Raw genomic sequence first — 25,243 nt, 5'->3', positions numbered from 1 at the left:
GTCTATACCAGTGAGCTTACAGTGACACAGCTGTACCAGTGTTGTACAGCTGGACCCCTAAGTGACATAGGTTTTGCAAAGATAAGTGGTAGTGTAGACATGACCTTTGAGTTTGGATCCGGATCACAATCCAAGGTGAAATTCTGGCTCCATTGAAGTCAACAGCAGTTTTGCAGCTGACTTCAGCAGAGCAAGGATTTCACCCCCGCTGTATGGCTCAGAGTTGTGTCTGTTTAGGACATTGTGGTAAACCCAGGGTCAGAGTGGGCTTATCATGTCAGCATATAACTTGGAGGTGTTTAAGCCTTATTTACCATTTTTCCGATTTGTGTCTTATATATTTGAGGGCTATTTGCTGTACTTTAACAATGAAAAGTATATTTGTATTCAAATCAGATGCAAAATATCTCTCTGTGCTCCTGCATTACTTGATTTTAATTTATCTTTCTGTGTGCATGAGGCCTAATGTTGGTTATTAGAGGAGAAAACCATTTTTCTTTTTGCATGACTGAGGAAATCAACCATGCATAACAGAGTTAGCTTGGAAAAATACAGGCTTAGAATGGGGATTTCAGTCTGATTTCAAGACATTTCAGAAAAGCTAATTGCCCACTGGTGTAATTGCGAGATCTGTGGAAACTCAGCCAGTCAGCATGCATACATCTGTACACTGTAATCCTATTGGTGAAGTGCTGTACAGATTGTCCTGAGGTTTCCTCACAGCTGGTAAACAGCTTGGTTTTATGAAGAGTAACTTCATCCAAGGGAGAGTGTTATTTTCACTACACAGTAGGTGGAGTTCTGTTATATGTGTACCCTCTTTACCGCCTTTTGCTTGCCTGTTTGGGGAAGAGAGATTTTTTTTGACGGGAGAGCAAAATAAGATATTTTTAATAGTAATGGATGGGCAAGTACCATTTTTGCCTGGCCTGGTAAATTTCTCCTATGATTTGACAAGGCTCACTGGTACCTTCCTCTCAAAAAAACTGTGTGGGCCAAAATCTGCTCCCATTTACAAAGCAAGAGCGTAAATCAAGAGTAACTCTGCTGAAGCCTATGCATTCATCCAACCCACACCCATCGCCATGGTGTCTGAGCAGTCTCTGTATTTACACTTGTGGAACTCAGTGACACCTTTGTCCCAACATCTGTCCATCTCTTTGTCTGTGTCCTCCCCCACAAATGACTAATGATATTTTAACCAATAGAATTGCAGCATGCAAATTAATTATCAATGCTATCCAGGGAGGCGTAGAAAAGTGGTGGAAGGCTGGGCTGATTTACCCCTCATGTCACAATTAGCCGCTCAAGAATATGCTGTTCATAGGGTAGCAGCCGAGTGAGACAAGGGGAGAGGAGAGGCTAAGGATTGCAGGGAGAGCGTTAGTTTGTTTAGTGATTAGAGCATGGGATTCAGAAATCCAGGGTTCTACTTCTAAAACCAACTCGGCGTCTGGCCTCTGGGTGAGATCTGTAGCCTGTGTTATGCAGCAGCTCAGACTAAATGATCATAGCGGTCCCTTCCCGCTTTTAAATCTGTGACTTCGTGAGAGGAGGAAAAAGAAGAGAGGCAGGAGAGACGAGGAAGGGCTGTCAGTTGAATATCAGAGACTCAGACCTCACGCACACCGATCAAACCCTCCTCATACATGAATACTCCCTTGCTGCTATTTACTGCTTTAACTTGGCGCTGCTGTAAATGCGAAAGGCTTAGAAACACACAATTGGTTTCCGAAGGCTAATGGGTCTGTGGCTTCTGAGACCCATTCAGAGGGCTCTGGCCTCGCCCCGGATTTCTGCTTCCATCGCCAGGGTTGGGCGGCTGATTATAGGTTACGAAAACAACCGCACATGCTAAGAGCTGTGGCCGTGCAGCTGGGCTGGGATGAATTGAATAGAGCGAGGGCTGAGTAAGCCTGTGACAGGGAGCGGAATCACGGAAGCGGCTTCTGTTCTGTGCAGATGGAGCGCTGTGTGAAAGGCTGAATCCCGTGCGCCATCCATCCAGAAAGGCAGCTAGGTGAGGAGAAGGAAGTGTTTACACTGCACGGCTGGTACACGCAATTAAATCCTTCCTCTCCTGGGGGCTCATTGGAGAGGCCTGGAGGGGGATGCAGAGTGAAGCCGGAGTCGCGGATGGTGGCTGGGTTAGGCTCAGGCACGAATTGCTGGAGTCCCTCCTGCTGGGAGGTGGTGTGGAGCAAGGAGGAGGAGCGCTGGCTTGGGGAAAGCAGGCAGCTACCGTTGGCTCTACCTGCCTCCCCCTCTCCTGCCTAAACTCTGCTCCTAGGTTCCCCAGCTGCAGCCCGGGTCACCAGTAAGCTCTGCCTCCAGACAGGTGAAGTGACTGTGGGATGGGTGAAGCCGATGGGCTGCCAGCGGCCAGCTGGCGGTAGGTTGGCTGAGGGAGGCATCTCTCCTGTCCCTGGTACTGATGTAAACCAGAAGTAGCACCACTGAATTCGGTAGAGCCACCCGCTGTCGGAGAGAGGAGAAGCAGGGCTGATGTGATAGGGATGGGGCAGAACTGAATCAAAGAAGTCAGAGACGGGAAAGACCATTCGGTCCATCTCCCAGGAGGGAGGTGTAAGGACAACAGACCTTGCTTCCCTATAGAAAGTGTCCTGGTTACAAACATGTCTTTTAGCCCCCAGAAGCAGTGATGGAAGAGCTCTGTCCATGGCAGGAAAGGTGCCACCCTGAAGTCCTCTCCTAATCTGCAGAACCGGCACGTGCTGCCCTGATCCCTCTCTCTGTGCGGTGTGTCAGCTGGTCCTAATCACCCGGGTGGAGTTTGCAGTGGTGGCGACCCTTGATCACTAGGAAATGCACTGGCACCAACAGCTCCTGTCAGTAAATCAGATTCAGGTGGTGATGATTTTTGCTCACTATTGACCTGAGCTAGGCTTGAACCATGAACTGGAGGCTTCATATTCCCTGAACCAGCCACTCTCCCCACCCATGGCCTCTTTTGCACAGCTACTCCAATACCGTCTTAACCCACCTCCCCATTAGTGGCAAAAAAAAGCCTCGGCTCTGAAGACGCTCCCAACTAGTTAGGTCCTGTCCTAATGCAGTGAAAGTCCTCGCAGCAGTGATATGGGGGAGCTGGTTCATGGGGGAGGGGGGGGGGCAGCAGCTATTCCCATTCCTACCCACTGTTAGCAGGATTCGCTGCACAGATTGGACCGCAGCCCTGAGTTTGGCAGGAAGGGAGCTGACAGCAGGGACAGCTTCTAGCCTGTGATGTGCTCAGGCTGTTCACTTACAGCCGCAGAAGAGGAGGGTCGTAAATCAGGGATGCCTGATTCTCCCTTAAGGCCAGGAGCGTGTGCATTGCAAAGAGAGGAGCAGCCTGTGGAGAGGAGACGTAGGGTTGCAGCTGCGGGATGCTTGCTGTGGAGACGTGCGTGCGTACACTGAGGGAATAAACCACGGCTGATGATGCCTGGCAGGAAATGGAAATAATTGAATAAGTGGCAAATCAGAGACCGAGAGAGCAAAAAGCGGGCAGCAGGACGTGACTTGTCATATTCGTCTAGTTTTGTATCAGTCCAAGGCCTGGTCAGGCCTGGCTTTGATTCCCAGAGCTGGCGAGTCTCTTTGGATTGTGGTTCTCTCGGGGGTTGGGTGGGAGATGGCTGCACTGGTGCGGATTACACGAAGGGGCTTCCTCAGCACCTCCCCGCTCGGTGACCTCCCCTTTCCTGTCCTCTCTCTCTTTTGACCAGGAAGCCCCCTGCCCCCCAGCTCTCCTCTCAGCCTTCTGTGAGAGCTTAAGGTATGTGGGAAGGCATTTGGAGTCTTCCTTGAGGTAGCCATGAGCGTTGGGCTGATCTTTTCCCGCTTCCCTTTCTTTACTCACACCTTTGGCAGAAAGATTTCCTGTCAGACCTGCTAATAAACCCGATAGAGGCTTTCTTTCACAAGAAAGACTAAATGCCAGCATGGGAGCTGCTGGCCGGGCCTGGCTCTGCTGGGCGGCCTCAGAGCTTGCACGCCCTCAAGAAAGCGCCCCATGGTGGGAACCGTTAGAAACTCTCCAGATGCGTAGGGCTTGTCTACATGGGGAAGGAGCAGGGCATAGTTATCTGTGGGAGTGGATTAAGCTACACCACTCAAAGGCACTCTCGAGTGCAGAACGGGGAGTTGGTGTGGGATCAGTATCGCTTTAAATTCACACCCTAGCCTGTTTTGCAATAGCCTTCCTCCCCATGTAGACAAGCCCACAGAGAGTGAATGCTGAAAACTGGAACGATCTGGGAGTAGGAGGGAGAGGTCTGAATGTTGCATTGTGTGGTATGGCATGGGGAGGTGGGCGTAGAGCGGCGAGGGGGGATGCTGAGAAATGTGTGGGGGCAACGTTCTGTGACACATACAAAATGTCCAGCGTTGCAGACAAGGCTGTGGTTCTATATCCGGGTGACTGGGGCAAGGACGGTCCTGCTAACGTGGGTCTCATTTTAAGTCACTCACAGCGCTTGATGAAATAATTGCTGGACTCATTGCCCCACGTGCTTGTGGGTGCTAGAGGACTATACCTGAGCTCGGTTTGGGTAGTAAGAGGTTTTCTGTGGGACGTTTGAGTGCCTGACAGGCCTGAGAAGTTTTCCTAAGACATTTGCGGTGATCTTTGAGGATCTCATACATTTACATTGAACATGAATTGCTGCTTTAAAGCGGAAGTAGGACGTTCAGAGCCGAGGGTTTTGTTCGTCTCAGTCACCCCCCGGCATCCCTTCTTTCAGAAGCCAGCCCATTATATGAAGAGCCTTTCAATCAGGTGTCTTGGATTAGGAACATTTTCAGTTTATTGAGGTTGAAAATGCATCGTGATGTCAGGGCGGGTTAACCGTGTCATGGGATGTTCAGGAAGAACACGGGGAAGAAAGAGATTGAATGCCAGTTGCTGGTCTAATTTATGGTTCTTCTTCGAGTACTTGCTCATGTTGATTCCAAGTAGGTGTGCATGCGGAATTCGCCTTAAAGTCTTTCCTCAGAAGTACCCGTAGGGTCGGCACTGGAGCCCCCTGGAGTCGCGCCCTCATGGCGATCTATATAGGGCCCTGCTGACCCTCCGCCTCCTCGGCTCCTTCTTACCACCCATGATGATCGCTGGAATGCTTATCTCTTGCTTAGCAAGTGCTTCCCTCTCGAGTCATTGACTCAAGTACTTGTGAATAATTTTCTATAGTAGTTCTTTGTTGTTTTCATAGTGTAGTTAGTTGTTTCCGCTTTTTGGGTTGTTAATCTCCCTTCCGGGGACGGGGAATGCCTGGCTTCAATGAGTTTAAATGCGTTGCCTTTCAGCATCACTGAATGTCACCTTGTTCTTGTAGCATGAGAGAGTAGAGGAGTATCAATCCACTGTCCGTGTCCCATTCATGTTTTCATGTACTTCTGTCATGCCCAGCTCAGTCCCGATTGCCAGTGATGGTGTCAAGGTCTGAAGGGACCCAACTTGATGTTTCGATCCCTGCGGGAGCAAGTGTCACACGATGATGATGTCTTCTAATTAATTAATTTCAGTTCCTAAAGGGGGCCGGATCCTCAGCTGGTATAAATCGGCCTGGCTCCCTAGAGGTCAATGGCATGGTGGTGAATTACACCAGCTGAGAATCTGGCCCTAAATTAACTTGTTTTCCTGCTCGTGTATCTGGCCCTGTTGCTTCCAATGCAGAAATTAATTCCAGCTGGGATGAATTGTATGTGCTCACACAATAGCACAACTCTACAGGCTACAAACTTTCATAGGGAAGCAATGATGTGTTCTCCCCCCTGGCCCTTCCTCTGTGGCGGCAGGCTCTGCGTCATAGACTGATTTCCCTACAGACACTGCTCCAAGCACCCCAAGGTTTCTAGGAGGCCTTCACATAAACCTTGGCATTTTAAAAGGCCATTTCCCTCCACCCTATGTGTCTAATCTGTGGACAATCGGCCCCATTTATATAAAAAGAAAAAATCCACCCCACTCCGCAGAATAATGCGGGGGGCCGTTTCTAGCCCCTTGAGGATGCTGCTGGAATCTTCCTGCATACAAAGAGATTATTGATGAACTAGGTCAGGCCGGGAGGAGATGGTATGTGGGAAAAAGCTGAGCGGGCAGGCTCTGAAAAGAAAGCCTTTTCCCATAAAGGAGACACCTCCTGGGAGGTCAGTTGTCCTTTAAGAGAAACCTGTATCTATTGTGCCTGGTGCACCCAAGGAACAGGACAAAGTCAGACGAGGCTGGGAAGGGAAAAGGGGAACCCTCTGCTGTGTTGCTTGCATAATGACCCCAGAAGTAACGATAGCGCTGAGCAAAAGGAGTGCAAGCCCTCTGGGCGAGAGGGTTTTTGTGTGGTGGGCTGGCTAAGGCAGCAGTTGAGGAGTCAGAACTCATGAGTGCCATACCCGGCTCTGCCACTGACTCACTGTGTGATTTTGGGTGAATTGCTCCATGGCTGTTTCCCAGAGGCATAATGGAAGTGAGGATGCTAACCTGCTTTGCATAGAGCGGGACGGTCCTGGAGAGTGTGGTTCATGCAGGGCAGGACACATGAGCCTGGTCCACTGGGCTTACCCCATCCTGCATCACCTGGAGGTTTGGTGGTACAGACCCTTCTGTTGAGGGCAATCCCTCCCCCCAGGCACTAATCACCCTTTGGAAAGTGGAGATTCCCAGCTCCAAGATGCACACTAGAGCAGATTGTTACTATTTCATCAGGCAGGCTGTGTCCCTTCCTCCTCCCCTGAGCCGACTCAGCTCCTGCCTGCTCGTTCGGATCTGTATCTTGCAGGAGAAGGAAGAGCCTTGTAATTTCCTAGTCCGGGGTGTGGAGTCCCAGCGTGGGGAGACTTCAGACTTTGCGCTTTGTGTGTCGGCATGATGCCGACCTGCACAGCTCTCCCAAGGCTGCTCCCAGCGGTGATCTTCCTGCGACCTGCCGTCAAAGTGCTGGGCCAGAGCAATTAGCTTTCCTCCAGGAAAAGCCAGCGCCAGGAACTGAGTCTTTAATAACAACAACAGGAAATCCCCTCCCACCTCCAGCGCAAAGGCTTGGGGAGGAGAAAAGCCATTTACAAATATCACCAGCAGCAGCTCGGAAGGAAAATGTCACAGCCCCTTTTGTGGCTACCTGGAGATGGTTTCATTTAGCGCTGATCTCTCCTGTAGCCCTTCCTACGCTTTCACGCTACCTGGCAGCAGGGCCGGACTTGGGGGCAGGTGACCGCCTGGGGTGCCAGGCATGCGGGGCTGTTGTTGTTGTTAGCGACAAAAGGGAAAATAGATTGTTTGCAGTATAACGTGTCAGGTATTCCGTGTGTGGATTCATTTGTCACTAACCTCCTAGAATCTTCTGGACCTTTGTAGAATCTCATGGAAGCTTCCTGATGTTTTGAGAACTTCATTTTCCTTGAACCCCCTAGAATGTTATCCGCCAGGCCCTCGCGGGTAGAGGGGGCGCGGCGCCGAAGACACTCCTCGCCCGGGCACCCTTTGGTCTAGGGCCAGCCCTGCCCGGCAGATCCAAGTGTTCCCAGACCAAGGTGGCATGCCTTGTTTGACTTTCTCTCAGGCCCAAAGGAGAGGGGCACCCTCTGCCTCGATTCTGCAGACGCACACATGCTTCGCTTGAAGCACATGTGTGGCAGCGTACTCGCACGCTCAGCGTGTGCATAAGTGTTTGCAGGACTGGGGCCTTAGTCGGCATCAAGGTTTGGGCTATCATTACCCAGGCCTTTGCAGTTTTTCCGTGCAACCTGAGGCAGGCACCTCTGCTATTCAAGTCGTGGACCCTGAAGCAGTTCTGCCAATGCAGAGCACCCTCCTGCCGTTCCTGCAGCCTTCTGGGCTATCCCATTCCTGCACTTCCCCGTCGCCTCCCAACTCTACTGGTGCATCTCACTCCTGATCAGCTGTATTGAAATCCTCACCCCCTGCCTTGCTTTAACAACGCACCTGACTCCTGGACTACAGCGCTCTCTTCTCTGAGTCTGTTCTGAAGAGATCTCCGTGGTTGTCATGTTGAGTTGTGTGGTGGGCTAGGCTGAGATGGGGACACTCGTTTCCTGTGTGTCTGAACACAGATTTGACCCCAGCTCTGCAGAGGCGAAGGAGCCGTGCCCCGGGCTGCAGGGTGAGTAGGTCCTGATTTCTAGAGTTACACCCATCTGTTTGGTGCGAGAGCTGGGTGAATTGCTGTCCGCTGAAGATGGGGGAATTTCTGAAGCGCAACAGCTGCAGAATCACCCTTCTGTGACTCTGGGTTTTGTTTGGTGACTCGCAAACGACTGTTGTTTGTGTACAGACTAGCAGAGAGCTCCATCCACTGCATGCCTGGTTTTCTCCGTCAACCCGCACGCACATGGAATGTGGTCAGACTACACGGTAACCAACGAGTAGTTTTTGTAAAAATAGGCAGACAGCGGGCCCGATTCAGATCTCGCTCACACAGGCCTCGTCCCAGTGTCAACCAGTTCATTTCTCGCTCACTCCGGTTTTACATACCCCGACTTGAGCAGGGAGCTGAAGGTGCCGGCAAAGCAAAGAGAACAGAGTGGTCCACAGGGGGTGAGCTGACATGCAGCTGAGAGGGAGGAATTTGAACTTGATGCTGCGAAGGCAGGAAGCCAGTGAAGGGATTTGAGGAGGGATGTGACTTGATCAGAGCAGTGGGGAGTGAACCGGACTTTAGCAGCGGCATTATGGATAAACTGGAGTGAGAAGGGTTTGGAGACGTACAGCTCGGATACACAGATGGGGAATAAAGCTAGGGGCCTTTCCCTGGTACATGAGTTAACTGGGTTTGTGAGGGAAGGAAAGGGATCCCAGGAAAAGAGGTGATTGCTCGATTTTAAGCGGTCCTGCCCTCCTCCAGGGTTGGCCATGACCTGTTCACACATCTTGAAAGATGTTAACCTCTGTCTGCACTAGTGGGAGAGCTCTGGTAGCTAATACGATGTCAAAAGCCTTGTCCAGACAAGGATAGAAGGTGTGTTGTCCCCATGTGTTGGCTAATTGTGGGTTAACGACTTCATTTTAAACGTCTAGTGTAGACAAGGCGGTGAGGACTTTAACACACCTGAAGTTGGGTTAGTTAAAATCTTGGCAACTCCCTGCCTCCTTCCCCAGGCTTTGACTGGCCCAGTTTAGCATGTGGAAATTTAGCATCTGCCTTGTCCACACTAGATGTTTAAACCATGTTAGCCAACATATGTTGACATCACACCTTTAAGCCCTGGTCTAAACAAGGCCAAAGACGACCTTTCTTCCTTCCTCCTGGATAACAGAGGCCAGAGAACGTTCCTGAAGCAATTTCTAGAGCCGATCTTTTAGAAAACCATCCCATCTCAATTTAGAAATGGTCAGTGATTGAAGAATCCACCATCCCCTTTGGTAAATTGTTGCAGTGGTTTATTGCTCTCACTGTTAAAATGTATGCCTTATTTGCAGTCTGACTTTGTCTTGCTTCAACGTCCATGGTGCAATGTGATTTGTTTTAGCAGCCGTCCCCATGATGTGCGAGACGGGGCTGATCTCCCCGGAGCCTTCCAGTCCGACGCAGTACTACGGTGAGTCCTCCGACACCTACTACCATGTTGACCGCTGGCAGAAACTCCGGACGGCTGTCAGGAAGCTGGACTTCTGGGAAAACTTCAATGCCGAACTGATAGGCAGTGGCTTCTTCTCCAAGGTGTACAAGGTAAAGCAACAGGGGCGACCCGACATGGCATGAGATGATCTGCCCTGGGATGTGGAGCAGCTCTCCGCATGCGGGGTGTGGGATAAATGTGTCCACGCGGAGAATGTCTCCTCCTAACGTCTTCCTTGGCAGGCCTCTGCTCCACCGACTTGCTTGCCAGACTTTCTCCCCCCTGACCTCACCCTGTAAGACTGCTTGGAGTTGGGGAGGAGAGGAACCCCCTCAATTTACCCCTTCACAGAAGCTCTGAGGGGTTCACTTTGGTCTATAATGGAGGGAAAGAAGATCTCGTGCCTGAAGCATGGACCTGGAAGCCAGGAGTTCTGTCTCTCACTGTGCCACAGATTCAGTGAGTGATTCTGGGCGAGCCACTGCCCCTCTGTCCTAGCTTCCCCACGGAGGAGCCTAGTTCTCCCCCGTTCCCCAGGTGCTCTGAGATCCTCAGATAACAGGGGAGCTATAGGGAAGATGATAAGGATTGTGACTGCGTCATGGCCAGTACAAGGTCTGAGAGGATTTACACTGAGTGCAGATTAGCTGTCAAAACCAAAACCAAAATGCACAGTGAGCAAGAATCTAAAATTAAATCCCACGTGCTTCCCAAAGTAGCAGCCTCCCACGCCCTCTGGAAGCTGCCGCCCACCTGCTTGTCTCTCGATGCACGCATCCTCACAGCGCGTTAGACAACCCGGCCTGGTGTTATGGGCCAGTGGGACCTACAGTACAGTCTGATTGGGATGGGCTATTTCCCACTCCTAGCCTCAGGGCAGGAGTCCCATGGATCGCTGCAGGCTGGTCTTTAATGTCTCGTGCCGTACCAGCGGGTTACTGCTGTTTTGATTGTAGGAGCTTCTGATTCACTTGCTGCATCAGGCTGAAGTGGGAGGTTATTTAAACCTCTCTCTGTGCAAATTCTGAGTGCTGCTCTCCATATGTCACCTGTGCACCTTCCTCCCATGACAAAGTGCTTAGAGCATCTCGTGCCGGGCTGGAGGCATGCATGTGACAGTGGGTCACGTGGAAATAATGCTTAGCTTGGGGTGTGGATGGGCCCCACACCTCTTTCCTGATTGGCCTCCACATTCAGGGCCTTGTGGCCTCTGTGTAAACAGCCCGAGTGGGGTTCATTTCTTTAGGGGATTGGGGCTCAAACCTTCAGCTCCAGAAGCTGCCCATTTCCCTTCCTCTGCCCTTTTCACAGTGCCACCTTCCAGCCAAACTTGCTTCTCCACTACTTTATTTTACAGTAGCCCGCCAGAACGCTGCCGCTCGCAGCAGTCTTGTTAATGGGGACGTGACACATGCATTAGATGGAAACAAATCGCCCCTGGCTGCAGCCGTTTGGTCAGAGTCATCTTGGTGTGACTTGAAGAAAAGGCAGGTTGGGAGTACGTAGAATGGCCAGCCCCAGGAACAAGACAGTAATCTCTGGTCTACTCCATGCCAATGCAAGATGTTACCACCAGATCAATGTGTAGACACTTTGGGCCAGATCCCCAATTGGTATACGCAGTGTTGCTCTGTTGAAGTGAGGGTGGCATGCTGACCTACACCAGCGGGGGTTCTGGCCCTGGAGGTGTAGAAACTTGAGCAGTTAATTGGAAATACAATTGTGTGTTGACCTTTCAAGGGGCTCCCTTATCTTACACCCATCCCTGCAGTATCTGGGCACAGTGTCTGTATAAAGATCTGTTTGGATTTCTGGTTGAGAGAGAGAGGGAGAGAGACCTCTTTTAAAGGGTATCTCCAGCCCAAATGGTACAGTAGCTCTTTTCAAACCTATGCAGTGCCCTTCCCCACTTCCCACAAGGGCCTTGGTTGAATCACTCATCCCCACCTACACTGAGTGCCTACTGCCTCTTCTCTCTCTCTCCTCCCTTTCTTTAGCAAGCTGCTGTAGTAACCGTTGCTGTATCTATTGTGCCGTGACATTTCCAGTCCGTCCGGCTGCTGAATGGGATTCCAGCAGTAGGCAGGCTGGAGACACAGAGTTTGAATGAAAATAAAATGCCGTTTGTTAAGCAAATATATCAGAAAAGAAAGGTTGAATGGGACGCCTTGCTTCAGAGACTCGAAATGCAGAGAAGGACGGGGCTTGGCTATTGTCCTTCACTAGGACTTGACATTTGATTGGAGACTCGAACTTTACAGTTATTAAGCATGTTGATTATTTGCATTCCCGACCCCCTGTCTACCTCATAGGTCTGGTAGTCTCCTTTGGACCCTGTATCCTGCAACTGGCATTTCTGCTGCTTCTGGTTTTAAGAAGCATTGAGGAAAGCACTTTGAAGTTCTTTACTGGTAGCCGCCTTCCTCCAGAGAACTTCACGCACATTAATGCAGCCTCCTGACTCAAAAAGGCCATGTTTCTGATGTGGGCGCTGAAATGTTGCCTGTGGCATTTGTGCCTCCCACGTTTGCTCTCATTTATCTCTCTTTTGTTCACACAAACAGGTGACTGAGTAAGCAAGGTGGCTAGAGAGGTAGGCTCGACTTGGGTTTGAGCATGAGACAGTCTCAGGAGTTCTGAGTTCCGTTACCGGCCCTGCCCCTGGCTCATTCTGTGAGCTTGGGACAGGTCACTTTTCCGCTGAGTGCCTCGGTTTCCCCACCTGTGACATGCGGTATTCAGGCATTGTGGCTCAGGGTGCGTGTGAGCCTTAGTTCACTAATAGCTATCTAGTACTTTGAGATCCTGTGATGATGGTGCTAGTTAAAGACCAAGCCATTGATGGATTGTTGCCGGTCCCGGCTTTAGATACCGTTGGAGATAAGCCTTTGAACTTCTACGGCTCCTTTTAGCTAAGGACTTCAAAGAGCCCCATGGTATTAATTAATTAGGCCTCACAACTCCCTATCACGCTCCTCCTTTTTGAGGAGCCGAGTTTAAACTCCATCTCTCTGTCTCCTGCCTGGCACAAGCCCCTTTATCACTCGTCAGCGGCGGGAAAGCCCTGGAGATACTTTTCCTTCCCTCCGATCCTTAGGCCAACCCGGGGCAGAACTGGACCCCCACATAACTTAACCACCAAAGGGCTGCTGTAAGCTGTGCTGACTAGGGACTGCTCTGCTGGCAGGGGATTGGGATGCACTGTGTGCTCCAGCCATGCCCCTAAACCACCTAGGAATGTCCCCTCCACTGGGCGGTGGAGAGCACATTGCACAGAGCTGCCTTTGCCGGCTGTACACCACCTGCATGTTCCCCTTACGTCAGGGGAATCCCTGGAAGCTGGTTAGGGCAACTCCTCATGCCCTTTGGGATCTGGCCCACAGAAAGGCAAAGGATTATTAATATCCCAGTCATTTTAGTCGTGTGCACCCGGGTTTAAATGTAGGGCCTAGGTCTCAATCAGAAGCAGGTCTGGTGGTCTCATGTTAGTAGTTGTCTCCTGCATTTCCACCTCGCTAGCTCCCACCTTTCAGCATAAACTAACAACGTGTGTAACAGGATAAGCGGATAGAAGGAAGGGGGCGGGGGAGACACGTTATTGAGCAATAAAGCAGCTGGTAAAGAGCCATCTGTGACCGAAGTGGGGTTGGCAGTGCCAGGAAAGCTCTCCTTTACCTTCATCATGGTGCCAGCACTAACCCAGCTTTGGAGAAGGAGAGAGGGGGAGTAGGAGAGGAATTAAAAATGCATGACACTGGAAATGGCACCAGCTTATTAAGCAGTACATTGCAATCCTGACAGCAAACCCTTTCTGTATAATAAAGGATGATACTACTGAGAAAGCTGATCCCTGGTGACTCATCCCGTGCCAGCAGTTTTGAAAGGCTGCTCTGCAATTCTGCATCCGATTGAAGTGGCGGGATGCGTGTCTGTAGGGCTGTAGTAGCTCGGCCAACCCAGCATCTGGTGCAGGACAGAGGTGGGTAGGGAGGAGAGTGGGGTTGCTCAGAAGCCTAGGTGATGTGTGCTGTGGCATGTCTCCGGAAGAGCTGCGCAGGCGTGGGAGATAATTGGCACCGTTGTGGGTTTTGCACAAAATAAGGGTGGAATGTGCAGAACGGGGTTGCGTGTTTCTGTCCAGTTGCAGTTTCTCAGCCCTCCGATGCTTTCTCCTCCTACTGTGTCATGTAAAACTAGCGTGTGGGCAGCTTATCCAATCGTCCATTTTCTTTCTGTGTTGTACAGATTTTAGACATAGGCCCAAATCAAAACCCCAGATACAAGCACCCCTGAATATTGCAAAAGTTTGCATCTACATTTAAAAAAAAAAGGTATTACATTATTTGCTCCTCCATCCCTCTAAGTTATTGATATTTACATCCTCAGTTTCCTTCTTACCTGAGTTTTTTATTTTGGCCTGAGTATTTCCTTAGTTGTCACTAATTGTTCTTCTCTGACACTTTGTTGTACTTGATTGATTTAGAAACACAAGAATGTATTTTATGTCTGCATTTGTGGAGCCCATTGGAGGAATTCTTGCAGAGCCTGTAAACGCCACCCAAGACCAATAAGAGTTTACAAACTCAGCTGGAATCCATGTGGAGATTAATATCTCTGCTAGCGCTAATACATTTCTCCAGAACTATATGGTAGCTCTTCTTAAACCATTTTAGAACTTGCATCTTGTGAGTCCAAGAACCTCTCGATACCAGATGGCAAAGGGTTCACTGTTTTGTCAGCAACTCCAATCAGGCCTGACAAACTCATTATACCCAACAGTTTCTATTCATAGTGTTTATCCAGAAAGCATCTTGTGAAATATCAAACGAAAGCCAGTAACGCACTGGTCATTAATATCATTATGAAATAGATGTATTAATCCTATATGAGGAATTATCTATGTCTACTGATATTATGCTTTCAAGTCAAACAAGGCAGAGTGAACAAACAGGTCTTCTGCCAGACAAAAGCACGGCTGTGCAGCTATCCCCATCTCCATGTAAATGAAGCATTGTGAACCAGATACAATGGGATTTACACTTGGAAGTGATGTAAACTGTCTCCATCTCCATGTAAATGGAGCATTGTGAACCAGATACAATGGGAGTTACATCACTTGGAAGTGATGTAAACTGGACAAACACGTTAACTTGGGGGATGCAAAGGCAGCCTGGCGCTGCCACACCAGAGAAAAGAGCCCTGGCTGGGGGTACACTTCAAAAGGATACATTTTAAAGGTTTACTGCACTTCAAAAAGAAGGAAGAAGAGCTCCTTTGTTATCAGTTTACTGACAAAACCCCTTGAAGGGCGTAGGGGAATCATGAAAATCTGGATCCTGGTATGACTGTAAAAACCAGCAAGCTCAGCAGAAAAGGTTTTACGTGAGAAATTGCTTTAGATAAGATTAACTTGCTAGAGTTAACTCTGCTTCTACAAGACTAGAACTTCTCTTTGTTTGTAACCATTGCCGCTCCTATTATTCTTATTCGGCACTCACTGGAATCAGTGGATCTCTGTTCTTTCTTAATAAACTTGTATTTGTTTTCTTCATAAATAACTCACAGCCCCGTGCTGTTATAAAGGACCTGATTCTCACTGGTAGCCTTCCAGCTGTTGTACACTGTCTCTTTGGGGAGAGCTTACCTGGTAATTACTGTGAATGTCCCAAGACGGGGGCTGGACCCTGCAGGGGGATGCATCTGGAGTGATCTGTGATTGGGTGCACCTGACGTTAACCAGCAAAGCAAACTAAGGCTGGAGAGGGCTAGAATGGTTGAAAGGCTAATGCTGTAGAAGAGCCAACACCCAGCTGCCACCAAAGAGATTCTCTCACTCTGGAGGCAGGGATATAACAAGCTCATGCCCCATCCTGGGTGCCCTGAGAAGCTGTCACACAGCCGTGGACATCTTAAATGCTGTCCACCCCTTTTGCACAGCGGCAGATTTCAGGAACGCCCGCAGCCTACGGAGTAAAATGTCGTTCACTCTGTGAGTCAGGGCCGGGCCATGGGTGGCCTGTGTGTACCGGTCAGTTACCAAGTGCGGTCAGGAGATGAGTAGCGGGGTCAGGGTCGAGCTGGGTTAGGATACCAGGAAGTCAGGGTCAGGGGCCAGGTTACAGACAGCAGGCGAGTAGCAGAGTTGGAGTCAAGCTGGGGTCAGGAGTCAGTGTCTAGGGTCTGCAGCAAGGCAAAGTCAGGAGCAGAAAAGCAAGCAGGTGGTCTGTCTTATTGCTCAGCCAACTCCCCATGATGGCTCCATGGTTTATATACCAGCGTGAGCCAATCATTGGTTGTGAGGGGCTGCCACTCAGACCCTGCTGAGCGGTACTTCCTGCAGTGCTCACTTCACAACATCCTCCCGCAGAAACCTACCCAGCTTCCAATGGTGATATGGGAGTCATATGGCGGGTTCTTACAGTGCATTTCTGTCCATATATTGTAATGACAATGCAAATAATAATAATGTATACTGTAAAGTCTGTTATAGTTTCATGAATCCCATGGTGAGATAATGCCAGATGCAAAACTTCTTTGCAGTCAGTTTAAACACAGAGGCAGGGTTACTCCTGTCACGGGCACTGGGTGTGTGTTTGCCGTCTTCTCGGAGGAAAGCAGGGCCCGAATTAACATTGCCCCAAGACTAATTTATCTTACAGACCTAGTTACATTTAGCATTCCTCTCTCAAGCCAAACTGCATTGACGTGAATCTTTTTGTTCTGTCCACCTGCTGTGTGGAGTGGTAACCTTATCTGCAAGCTGGTTCATGGAGGTAGCCATGCCACACATGATGTTTTGGGGCATTGAATGCTGTCATGGTGCCAACTTATTCTGTGTTTGGACTGTTTTGTCCTTTGAACAAAGGACAAAAAGGGCAGAAAGTTGAACAGAGTGCCTCGGTTCACCCTGATAGCCCCAGCAGTAATGTCAAGAGACTTATCGAGGCAGTGCCAGCTGATTTCCTCCACCTTACAATCACCTTGGTTAAAAATAAAAAAATAAAGGGACAGCCCCTGTAGTGTGGTCAGCAACAGAGTTGGGCAGGAAATGGTTTTCCCATCCTGCAAATATTTTTGAGGATTCAACATTTTTCCTGTCTCGAATCACGATGAAAGGTTCAAATCTTGAAAATATTTGCAAACTGAAAAATTGGTTTGTTTTTTGTTTTAGTCACCTGAAACATTTTGTTTCAATAATTTTGAAATGTTTTGTTTCAATTTTGACTTTTTTTTTTTTTTTTTTAACCTTTTAAAAATCAAAATTAGCTTAGATTTTTTTTTTAAACAAAAAGTTCGAACTGGAAGACCGCGGTATTTTGTTTCCAAAGTGTCTAAATGACAATCTTGAAACCGTTTTCTGCAAATTTTTGGGAGCTGAGAGATCTGTGGAACCTGGCCTAGTTGCGTTTCGGTTTTGATGAATCAGCATTTCTTGACAAAAATTAAAAAATGGTCAAAAATAAAAAAACTTCCAACCAGCTGTAGTCAGTAGTCCATTCTGTGATGTGTGGGGCCGGCCCGGATTTAAGCAGAGACCTTGTGGAGACACTAGATGGGGTCATCTCTGACAGCCTTGATCAGTCTGTGACCTACAGAGCCGGCTAGAACCACAGGGTCTATCTGTGTCCAGCAGCCTCAATGAACCCTTTGTGTTCATCACAGCCAAGCCCTGTCTCTACCACCAGGAGCACTAGAAGTCCCTGCTAAAAATACCCTCTTTAGACTGTTACATTTTAAAGGGGAAGTCAGTGTTCTAATTTTGTGTCTGAATTTGTGAAATGGCTGCTGGTGGGATGCCCTGGAAATTAAATTCTCCAGCTATTTACAGAGGAGGAGGTACAGGGCGGTGCATAGTAGAGTAACCTTGCCTGCTAACATGCATCCCTGAGGGTGGCGGGGAGAGGGAAGCCCAGATTTCATGGTTCATTCAGTGACTTGGTGGTGCACTGTGACGTAGGCCCTGATCAAGTGAAGCTCTTGGTTACGTGCTTAACTTTAAGCACAGGAGTGGTCCCATTTGGATCTGCTGGATCTGGGCCTTTTAGAGCTTGGGCCTGGTATTTGAGGGCCCTGCGCCTTGTGTAGTAATTTACACCTGTGCAAAGCAGGTGTGGTACCATTTTAGCCCCCCCCATTGCACAAGGCAGCAGGGTACCAAGGCCCCGTGTGTTTGCTTTGGGGGGGATCTTGGGAAGGATTTCGTCTCCTCGTGGGGGCTGGTGTTTGCTACTGAGATAAAACGCATCTCGCTGTGTCATTTTTTACGTTGCTCCAGGTGACTCAGAGTTCGACCTCCAAAGTGATGGTGGTGAAAATCTACAAGAACGACGTGGACCAGGAGGTGATAGTGCGTGAAATTAGCCTGCTTCAGAAGCTCTCCCATCCTAACATTGTCAGGTGGGTGGCGCCACAGGAGAGGCAGTGGCTAGGGAAGTGGGCGCCAGTAGAGGTGTGCCAGGCCTGGGTTTTTAAGGCAAGAGCCAGAGTTTTGTGCTAAGGGAAGAAACCTAAACCGGAGTTTTTGTCCCATCTCTTAGGTACCTTGGGATCTGTGTGAAAGACGAGAAGCTGTACCCGATTCTGGAGGTAAAGGCTTGTTGCTGGGACACGTCTTGCTTTTAATTGGGTGAGGGCAGTCAGGGTCATAGGTGAGGAACTCTTGGAATCTCACTTTCCAGAGGAGACGTGGATGTGTAAAGCCCATGTAATCCACACTATTGCACTAGCACTCTTTGTCCCCTCTCATATGAGTCTCCTACTGCCTTTGCGCTAACAAAGTCTGTAGTTCTGGGAGTAAGCGCTTGTGCTTTTAGGTCCAGAGATCCTGGGTTCTGTTTTGGCATGTGGGTGGTGTTGCTCACAGGTTGCATAAGACACTTTTGCTGCAGGGAAAGAGACCGAGCGGAATTGTACTATAAATGCAGACAATGCGTTCTCCGTAACACAATTATGGGGCCAATCCCGCCCGGTGTTCTCCGGCAGAATTCACATTTACAGCAATAGGTGTCTTGGCTGACTAAAGAAGGCAGGATCAGGGAAAGGTTCAGGGACTTTGGGAAAGGTCCGGGGAAGCTGTAAGTCATGATCCAGCTGCATCAGCAGAGGTTGGAGGGGGAATATTGCAGGGCAGCACCCACAGTTTTACCAGAGCTCTGAGCCCCACACTGAAATTCACGCACTCACATTTAAATTAAAATGACAGAGAGCAAAAGGGCTCCTGCCCAGCATGTGTTACCCACATGTATCCTTGTCGTTCTCCATGGCACTGCAAACTGTGAGGCCCTTGAGTGGGTGTGGAGTGCTGGTGCTTCAGGGGGTTGGTCTGGTGCTGCACTCTAGGACTTTCCCGATGCACTGTTATCATTCTGCACTGCACTGTAATGGTTTGCTTGAACTCCAATAGTCCTTGTGGTGCAAAACTCTCAGATACTGCCACAATCAGTCATTCTCTTCTAATGGGAGTGTTTGTACAGCTCCCAGCACATTGCCGCCCTGATCTTGCTTGGGGCCACTAGGCACTACTGCATGTCTCACCCGGGGGCTGATGAGACTGGTTCATCTCTGTCTGGGGAATTGCTTGATCCTGTAGCTGAGCCTCCATTCCAGCCAAGCATGGCCTCCATAGCCTCCCTCTTTGCCTCTGTTTGCAGTACGTTAACGGTGGGTGCCTGGAAGAGCTCCTGGCCAGCAAGGATATCACCCTCAGCTGGAAGGAAAAGGTGGACTTGGCTTCCGACATCACAAGGGGGATGATCTACTTGCACTCTAAGAACATCTACCACCGGGATCTCAACTCCAAGGTAGGCTGCGCTCAGAGGGTGATGTTCACCAGCCGCGGGCAGAGGGCTAGGCCCGTGCACCACCTACTCACAGACCAAGGCACCCCATCAGTGTCTGACCTCCAACCTGGATCTGACGGGGGTCCACTGAGCCGTAGGCCCACCGGACCATTTACTGAAGCAACTCCCATGGTCCTTTGCAGCTGGAGCTAGGCACATAGTAATCTATTTGCCGGCGCTGTGTCGTGACTCCTCCTTCGATGTTCTCTGAGCTTCTCAACAGAGCCTTGAAATATTGATGGAGTTTGGCTGGGATGAAGCCAGCCGCGCATGACAAGCCTGAGGAATATCAATACAGGATGCTCGCGTGGCTTCATCATCCCCGCAGCTGTTTGCCCAGCTGAATCATCAATCATCAACACAGAAACTCCCATGGAGAACGGGGTGGCAGCCAGGTTCACTCTGACGGTGGCTTTCCTCTCTGATGTCCTATAAAATCCATTGACATGTATTTCCCCATAAATTTATCCAGATGTTGCATTAACTCATTGCAAAATCAGAGCCGCCCCGGTCCTGCCCCAGAAAGTCAGTCACATTTCAGAATGTCACTGCCCGTCATTTGCACCTCGCTGCAGTTTGGCCTGGTATGAATTCCTCCGTTTCCCTGCAGTATTGACAGCCTAGGATATGGGAGTCGGGGAAGTGGCAGGCATGAAATCCCCTGGTTAGCGAGATCCAGCCATCTGAAGCAGTTGTTTGTTTGCTTTTTCCAAACCTGCTTTACTCTGCCCAGACCTTAAGAGCGAAGTCCTATAGAATTTGACAAGAGATGAAACCAATAGGGTTCTGTAGAAATTGAACAGAATTCTATAGGAATTTCTCCCCAAAGCCTACTGGCATAGGTTTTAATAGAAAATGGTCTCCTTTCTAGAGATTGCATGAACCGTTCTATAGTCGGGATAGATTTCTCTGCTCACTTGTGCAGCCTGGTCCAAAAAAAATCCTATAGAAATGGCCTTGTTCTCTGTCAGAGTCTATAGGACTTTGCCATGAGATGGGCTGTGCGTGCCTGGATATGCACTGTGCAATTTGAAAAACCCAAACCAGGCATGCTGGGGATCCAGGTCCAATGATATGAAACCCCTCCCAAAGTTCAGCTGTGGGGGGAGCTGTCCTGGTTTTAGACCATCGCCTCTGTTTAAGAACACTGAACAAGGCTTAGATTTAGATGCCTAATTCTCATTAAAATTAAAGGGATTTGTGCATGGATCTCCCTTAGGTGGCCTTGAAAATCTCGGCCCAAACCTCTCACGTTTCTGGGGTCACAGCCCCCACAGGGATGGGGAGGGTCAGTCAGTGTCTATCCAGGGCTGCCTATGTGCTGCTCTAAGCTGTGGCTGGGACCTGTTGTTCGAAAGGCTCCATCCTGCATGGGCATCCCGAAAGCGTTCTGTCCCCTCCACTCCCATCGATGTTACTGGGCGCTCAGTACCTCCCCAGCTCGGCTGGAAGCGGGTCAAGCGTGTGATGTGGGTGCGTTGCAAGAGGGGTGGTGTTGGGAGGGGGGTGGATGGGGAAATAAAGGCTCAGCTGTTCTGTGCACGGGAATCTCAGACTGGCAGCTCTGTGGGGCTCGTTTCAGAACTGTCTCATTCGAGTGACCCAACGGGGCCGGGAAGCCTTGGTGACGGATTTCGGCCTGGCCAGAGAGGTGGTGGAGCTGCCCGTGAAGGACCCAGAGAGGAAGCTGTCCCTGGTGGGCTCCGCTTTCTGGATGGCACCTGAAATGCTGCGGGGGGAGCCGTACGACAGGAAGGTACGGTACGGTCCCGCCCTACTCACCCTCCAGAGCTTCCTGCACGATCACGAGTGTTAGCTTCTCTTCCAGACGGTGGGCCAGCGGCCCTGACTTGGTTATGGATATATGGGTCTCTGGCAGGTTCAGCTCCACGCTAATGGAGACCGAGGCCAGGGGAGTGTCCCACCCTCACCCTAGCCGTGATCACCAAGCACGGTGAGGTTTCTGGCCAGACCCTTCAACATGAAGGCACAAGAGCTCTGCAATGAGTATGGGGCATACCAGCTTGCCTAGTGACGTTCCTTTGAAGTCAGGAGGTTCTGATGCTTTCCTGGCCCAGTCACCTTATTGCTGCTTACACGACATGTTCTCCCTGCTTTGGAGAAAGAGATGGGGAAGCCTCTGTAAGAAAACACTTGAGCAGGCTGTTTGGTATCTGTAGCTCTATGTAACTATTGTGATCACTGCTGTCCACTGAAATGCGGCCAGCTCTGGGGCGGTAATGCGGCAACCACTATAAAGGTGCCAGCAACATTGAATGAGGCTTTAGGGACAGGAAGAGAAGAAGAATATCACATGCAGTTATCCACATCTGAATGAGCTGAGGAAACGGGGGTTAACACCCCTACCTCTTGCAATGATCTGGGTGTTTTTCTGAAAGATCTGCTCTAGGAATTATTTTGGGGATGTTCTATGGCTTGTGTTTTGCAGGAGGCCAGACTAGATGATCACAATGATTCCTTCTGGCCTTGGAATCTATGAGTCTATTAAAGAGGTGTCATTGGGTGTTTGGCCATGTGCAGTGAGTCCCTCTGTTTATGTCTCAGCCAAAAGACAGCACCTCTTATAGTTCCCTGTGCTATATATTGAAAGGAAGAGAGCAGATTGGTGAATGCAGGCAGAGAATGTAAGGCAAGGGATTGTTCTCTTCTTACACGGTTCCCTGTCGATATGTCTGACACATCCTTGCTCTGCTTTTGTGTGACCTCAAAGCAGGGTTGCTCCATCTGCTGTCTTCCTTCTGACCCTTTGCTTCTGTATACACCAGAGCCCTCTCACTGTGTGTTTCTGCCTCCTCTTGCAGGTGGATGTGTTCTCCTTTGGCATAGTCCTGTGTGAAATACTGGGCAGGATCCCTGCTGACCCGGAAGTGCTTCCAAGGACGCAGGTAACTGTTATTGCAGCCCAGATCTGACCGATGTGCCCTTCAGCATCTGAAGTTAACAAATTTGGTGCTCGTGGGTTTTCAGCTCTACAAAGCCTTGGCTTTCATCCCAACAAGCACACACGTGCATGCACACACACATCACCCTCCTCAAGCTGGGCGAACATTTTCCAATGACCAGTTTGTTGTGGTGGGTTTTTCAGGTCAGAAAAATGTCGTTTATTTGCAATCTAAATTTTCAGTGGGAAAACCATCAGCTTTGATTACATGTAATCAGTTTTTCCGAAGTCCCATTTGGAACCCGTGTGTTTTCTTCTCAAACTGCTCTTCGAGACCTTCCATTTTGAATTGACGTTTCAGCTTTTAAGCGGAACTATCAATTCAAAGCAAAAAATTTTCATTCCAAATCGCTATTTTGAATTGGAACATTGCGGTGTTTTGTTTGGAAAGGCTGAAATATTTTGTTTCCATTAAAAACGTCCGCATTGTTTGTTCGTTTCAACATTTCGGAGTCAAAAATGTTCAGGCAGGAATTCCCATTCCACAAGTTCTTTTATATTTCATCTGTTGCTTCCAAACAAATGTGGAGATGCTGGAATTTCCTGTGGGATAGAAATGTCCTTTCCCAAGCAGTTCTGCTTATATCTGAAAGAAGGGAGGAAAGAGCTCAGAATAAACTGAAACTGCAGAGACACTAAATCAGGGATTCTCAAAATCTTTGCATGGACCCCCTTTGAAAATATTTCAGGCTGTGAAGAACTCCCCTTCCCCCCCCCAAAAAAAAGAGACGACTCCCCCATGTCATGCCACCCTTACTTCTGCACTGCTGCTGGGGGCGGCGCTGTCTTCCGAGCATCCAGCCGCTGCTCGCTGGCCACAGCTGCAGCCATGGCATGTGCAGGGGCTGACAGCTCGCGACCGACCCCCACATAATAATCTCACGACTCCGTAACCCCAGTCCCGACCCCCAGTTTGAGAACGGCTGCACTAAATCTCCCTCTGTGTGCACGAGAGGAAGGAAATTCTACGTCGAAGACGCCAGAAAGTGGTGTCTGAAGGGATGAAGTGGCAGGTACTGAAACACTGAGATGCTGTGAAGGGCTGAGCTCCTGCTGAAAGCCTGGATCTCACATTGGCAGTGAGTGCTCAGCATCTCCCAGGATGGAGCCCACTGATTGGCTGCTATTTACCCATCTCCATCTTAGCTACTGACATGGCCCCAATCACCATGGTACCTAAGCACCTCATAATCTTTAATGTGTCTGCCCCTGTGCATCCCCATTTACAGATAGGGAACTTACGGCACCCAGAGGCTAAGGACCAGATTAAGATACTTAGGTGTTTAAATATGCAGATGGGCACCTAGTGGGATTTTCAGAGGTGCCTCCTTGGGAACTAGGCACCAAAAGGAACATTAAAAAACCCCACTAGAGGCCAATGTGCAGAGTCAGGTGCCTAGATACCCCAAGTGTCTCAGGAAGTTTGGCAGAGCAGGGAACTGAATCTGGGTCACCTGAGTCCTAGCCCAGTGCCCTAACCCCTGGACCACACTTCCTTGTAATTGCTGAGGCCATTTCCAATCGTTTACTCTAGAAGAGAAGTGTTGCCTAAGGCTGAGTGCCCTTGGCTAGGAACTAGGAGTCTTTGGATCGTTTCCCGGCTCTGCTACTTATCAATCAATCGATCGTGTTGCTGAAGTGCCTCTGACTTTGGTACATCTGTGTGCTTAACCGTGCGGGTCATGGCTGTGATAGAGAGGTTGTGAACCTTAATCCGTGGATCAGTGCTTTGAGATTCCCTGATGAGAGGCGCGAAGGAAGGGCACAGGGGTTGGTTTGTGACCCGACTCCTCCATACCCCGTCTCCTGCTTCTCGCTGAAGTCCACGTTTCCACTTGTGAGGTCGAGCTTCTGGGACTGGAAGGATAAAACATCCAGCGGGTTCCTTCTCCATGGTCAGCCAAGTGGAAGGAGCCATATCCCAAGCCCTTGAATTGTGCTGAGGTGTCACACTCCCATTCCTCCCTTTCTACCAGGGGTTCAAAGCTTTTGCCTACAGCCTACACCCCATCCCCTCATGACCATGCCCTCACCCAGGCCTGTCCTTGCCCCAGAATCTCATTGTCTGTCGTCTCCACCAGGATTATGGCCTGGACGTGGCTGCTTTCCACGGAATGATCAGTGAATGTCCCAAGCGGGTTTTGGACCTAGCCGCTAGTTGCTGTCGGGTAGGTTTCTCCCTTGGTTTCCTTTCTCTCGCTTTCAATTTTCACACCTCACTTGCTGTGTAAGAGAACTTGAAGTGCACTTCAACCCCAGTGGGGACTGAACCCTGCACCTTCATCACCGCCCTCTGCCACGGGGGTGAAAGGAGCGACGCGGGGACCTAGCAGTACTGTAGAGGTAGGTTTTCTCCTCTGTGTAGACAAGGGGTGGGAAAACTGGCATGCCTCGCAGCGGGGCAAGGAAGGGGGAGAGCAAGAAACGGGCACATAGACACTCCCCCCCTGCCGCTGAACACCCGGTAAGTCACTGGCCAGGGCGTTGGGCCACTGCACGTGGGAGGGGCGGTGGGCAGACTTGGCACGCCCCTTCCCAAAGGTTGCTGACCCCCGGTGTAGACAAATCACTACAAGAGGACACTTGACAACCACATAGTAAAGAGAAAACTTGAAGGAAGCGGGCAACACGGGCAGATTTTGTATCAGAGGCATCATTGCCAGACGTACCGACTGCACCAAATGTTTCCACAAGGGGTTCCAAGGAGTTGCACTGGCAGTGATGAAGGAAAGTGCATGGATTTTCCCATGAGTCTCTACAAAAATCCCCTCCCCTTCTCTGTGCAGTGACTTGGTCCCACAGCAAAAGGTGAGACGGCCGCTGGCATACGCAGAGGTCTGATTCACAAGTGGCAGGGATGTAAACG

The 25,243-nt window shown here is 49.8% G+C and overlaps 1 protein-coding gene across 3 annotated transcripts in view; it reads left to right on the top strand.

The window, feature by feature from the left end:
• The window catches only part of LOC137161975 (dual specificity testis-specific protein kinase 1-like), a 48,980-nt gene that overhangs the window by 20,349 nt on the left and 3,388 nt on the right, over positions 1 to 25,243 (top strand). Inside the window, exons 2-8 of one of the 3 annotated variants that reach the window (XM_067561474.1) lie at positions 9,490 to 9,686; positions 17,852 to 17,973; positions 18,114 to 18,162; positions 19,227 to 19,376; positions 20,998 to 21,171; positions 22,238 to 22,321; positions 24,459 to 24,545. In XM_067561474.1, the coding sequence (XP_067417575.1) occupies positions 9,498 to 9,686; positions 17,852 to 17,973; positions 18,114 to 18,162; positions 19,227 to 19,376; positions 20,998 to 21,171; positions 22,238 to 22,321; positions 24,459 to 24,545 (855 nt within the window). In that variant the 5' untranslated portion in view covers positions 9,490 to 9,497. Of the gene's footprint in view, positions 1 to 9,486; positions 9,687 to 17,851; positions 17,974 to 18,113; positions 18,163 to 19,226; positions 19,377 to 20,997; positions 21,172 to 22,237; positions 22,322 to 24,458; positions 24,546 to 25,243 lie in introns of all 3 variants that reach the window. The other 2 variants (XM_067561473.1, XM_067561475.1) reach the window with 2 other exon arrangements.

The sequence above is a fragment of the Emydura macquarii genome, unplaced genomic scaffold (assembly GCF_026122565.2).
Source record: "Emydura macquarii macquarii isolate MOO-44397 ecotype Brisbane River unplaced genomic scaffold, CSIRO-AGI_Emac_v2 contig_2417, whole genome shotgun sequence".
Taxonomy (NCBI): Eukaryota; Metazoa; Chordata; order Testudines; family Chelidae; genus Emydura; species Emydura macquarii.
The sequence above is the reverse complement of the archived record's forward strand: the minus strand, read 5'-3'. Positions and strand labels throughout refer to the sequence as shown.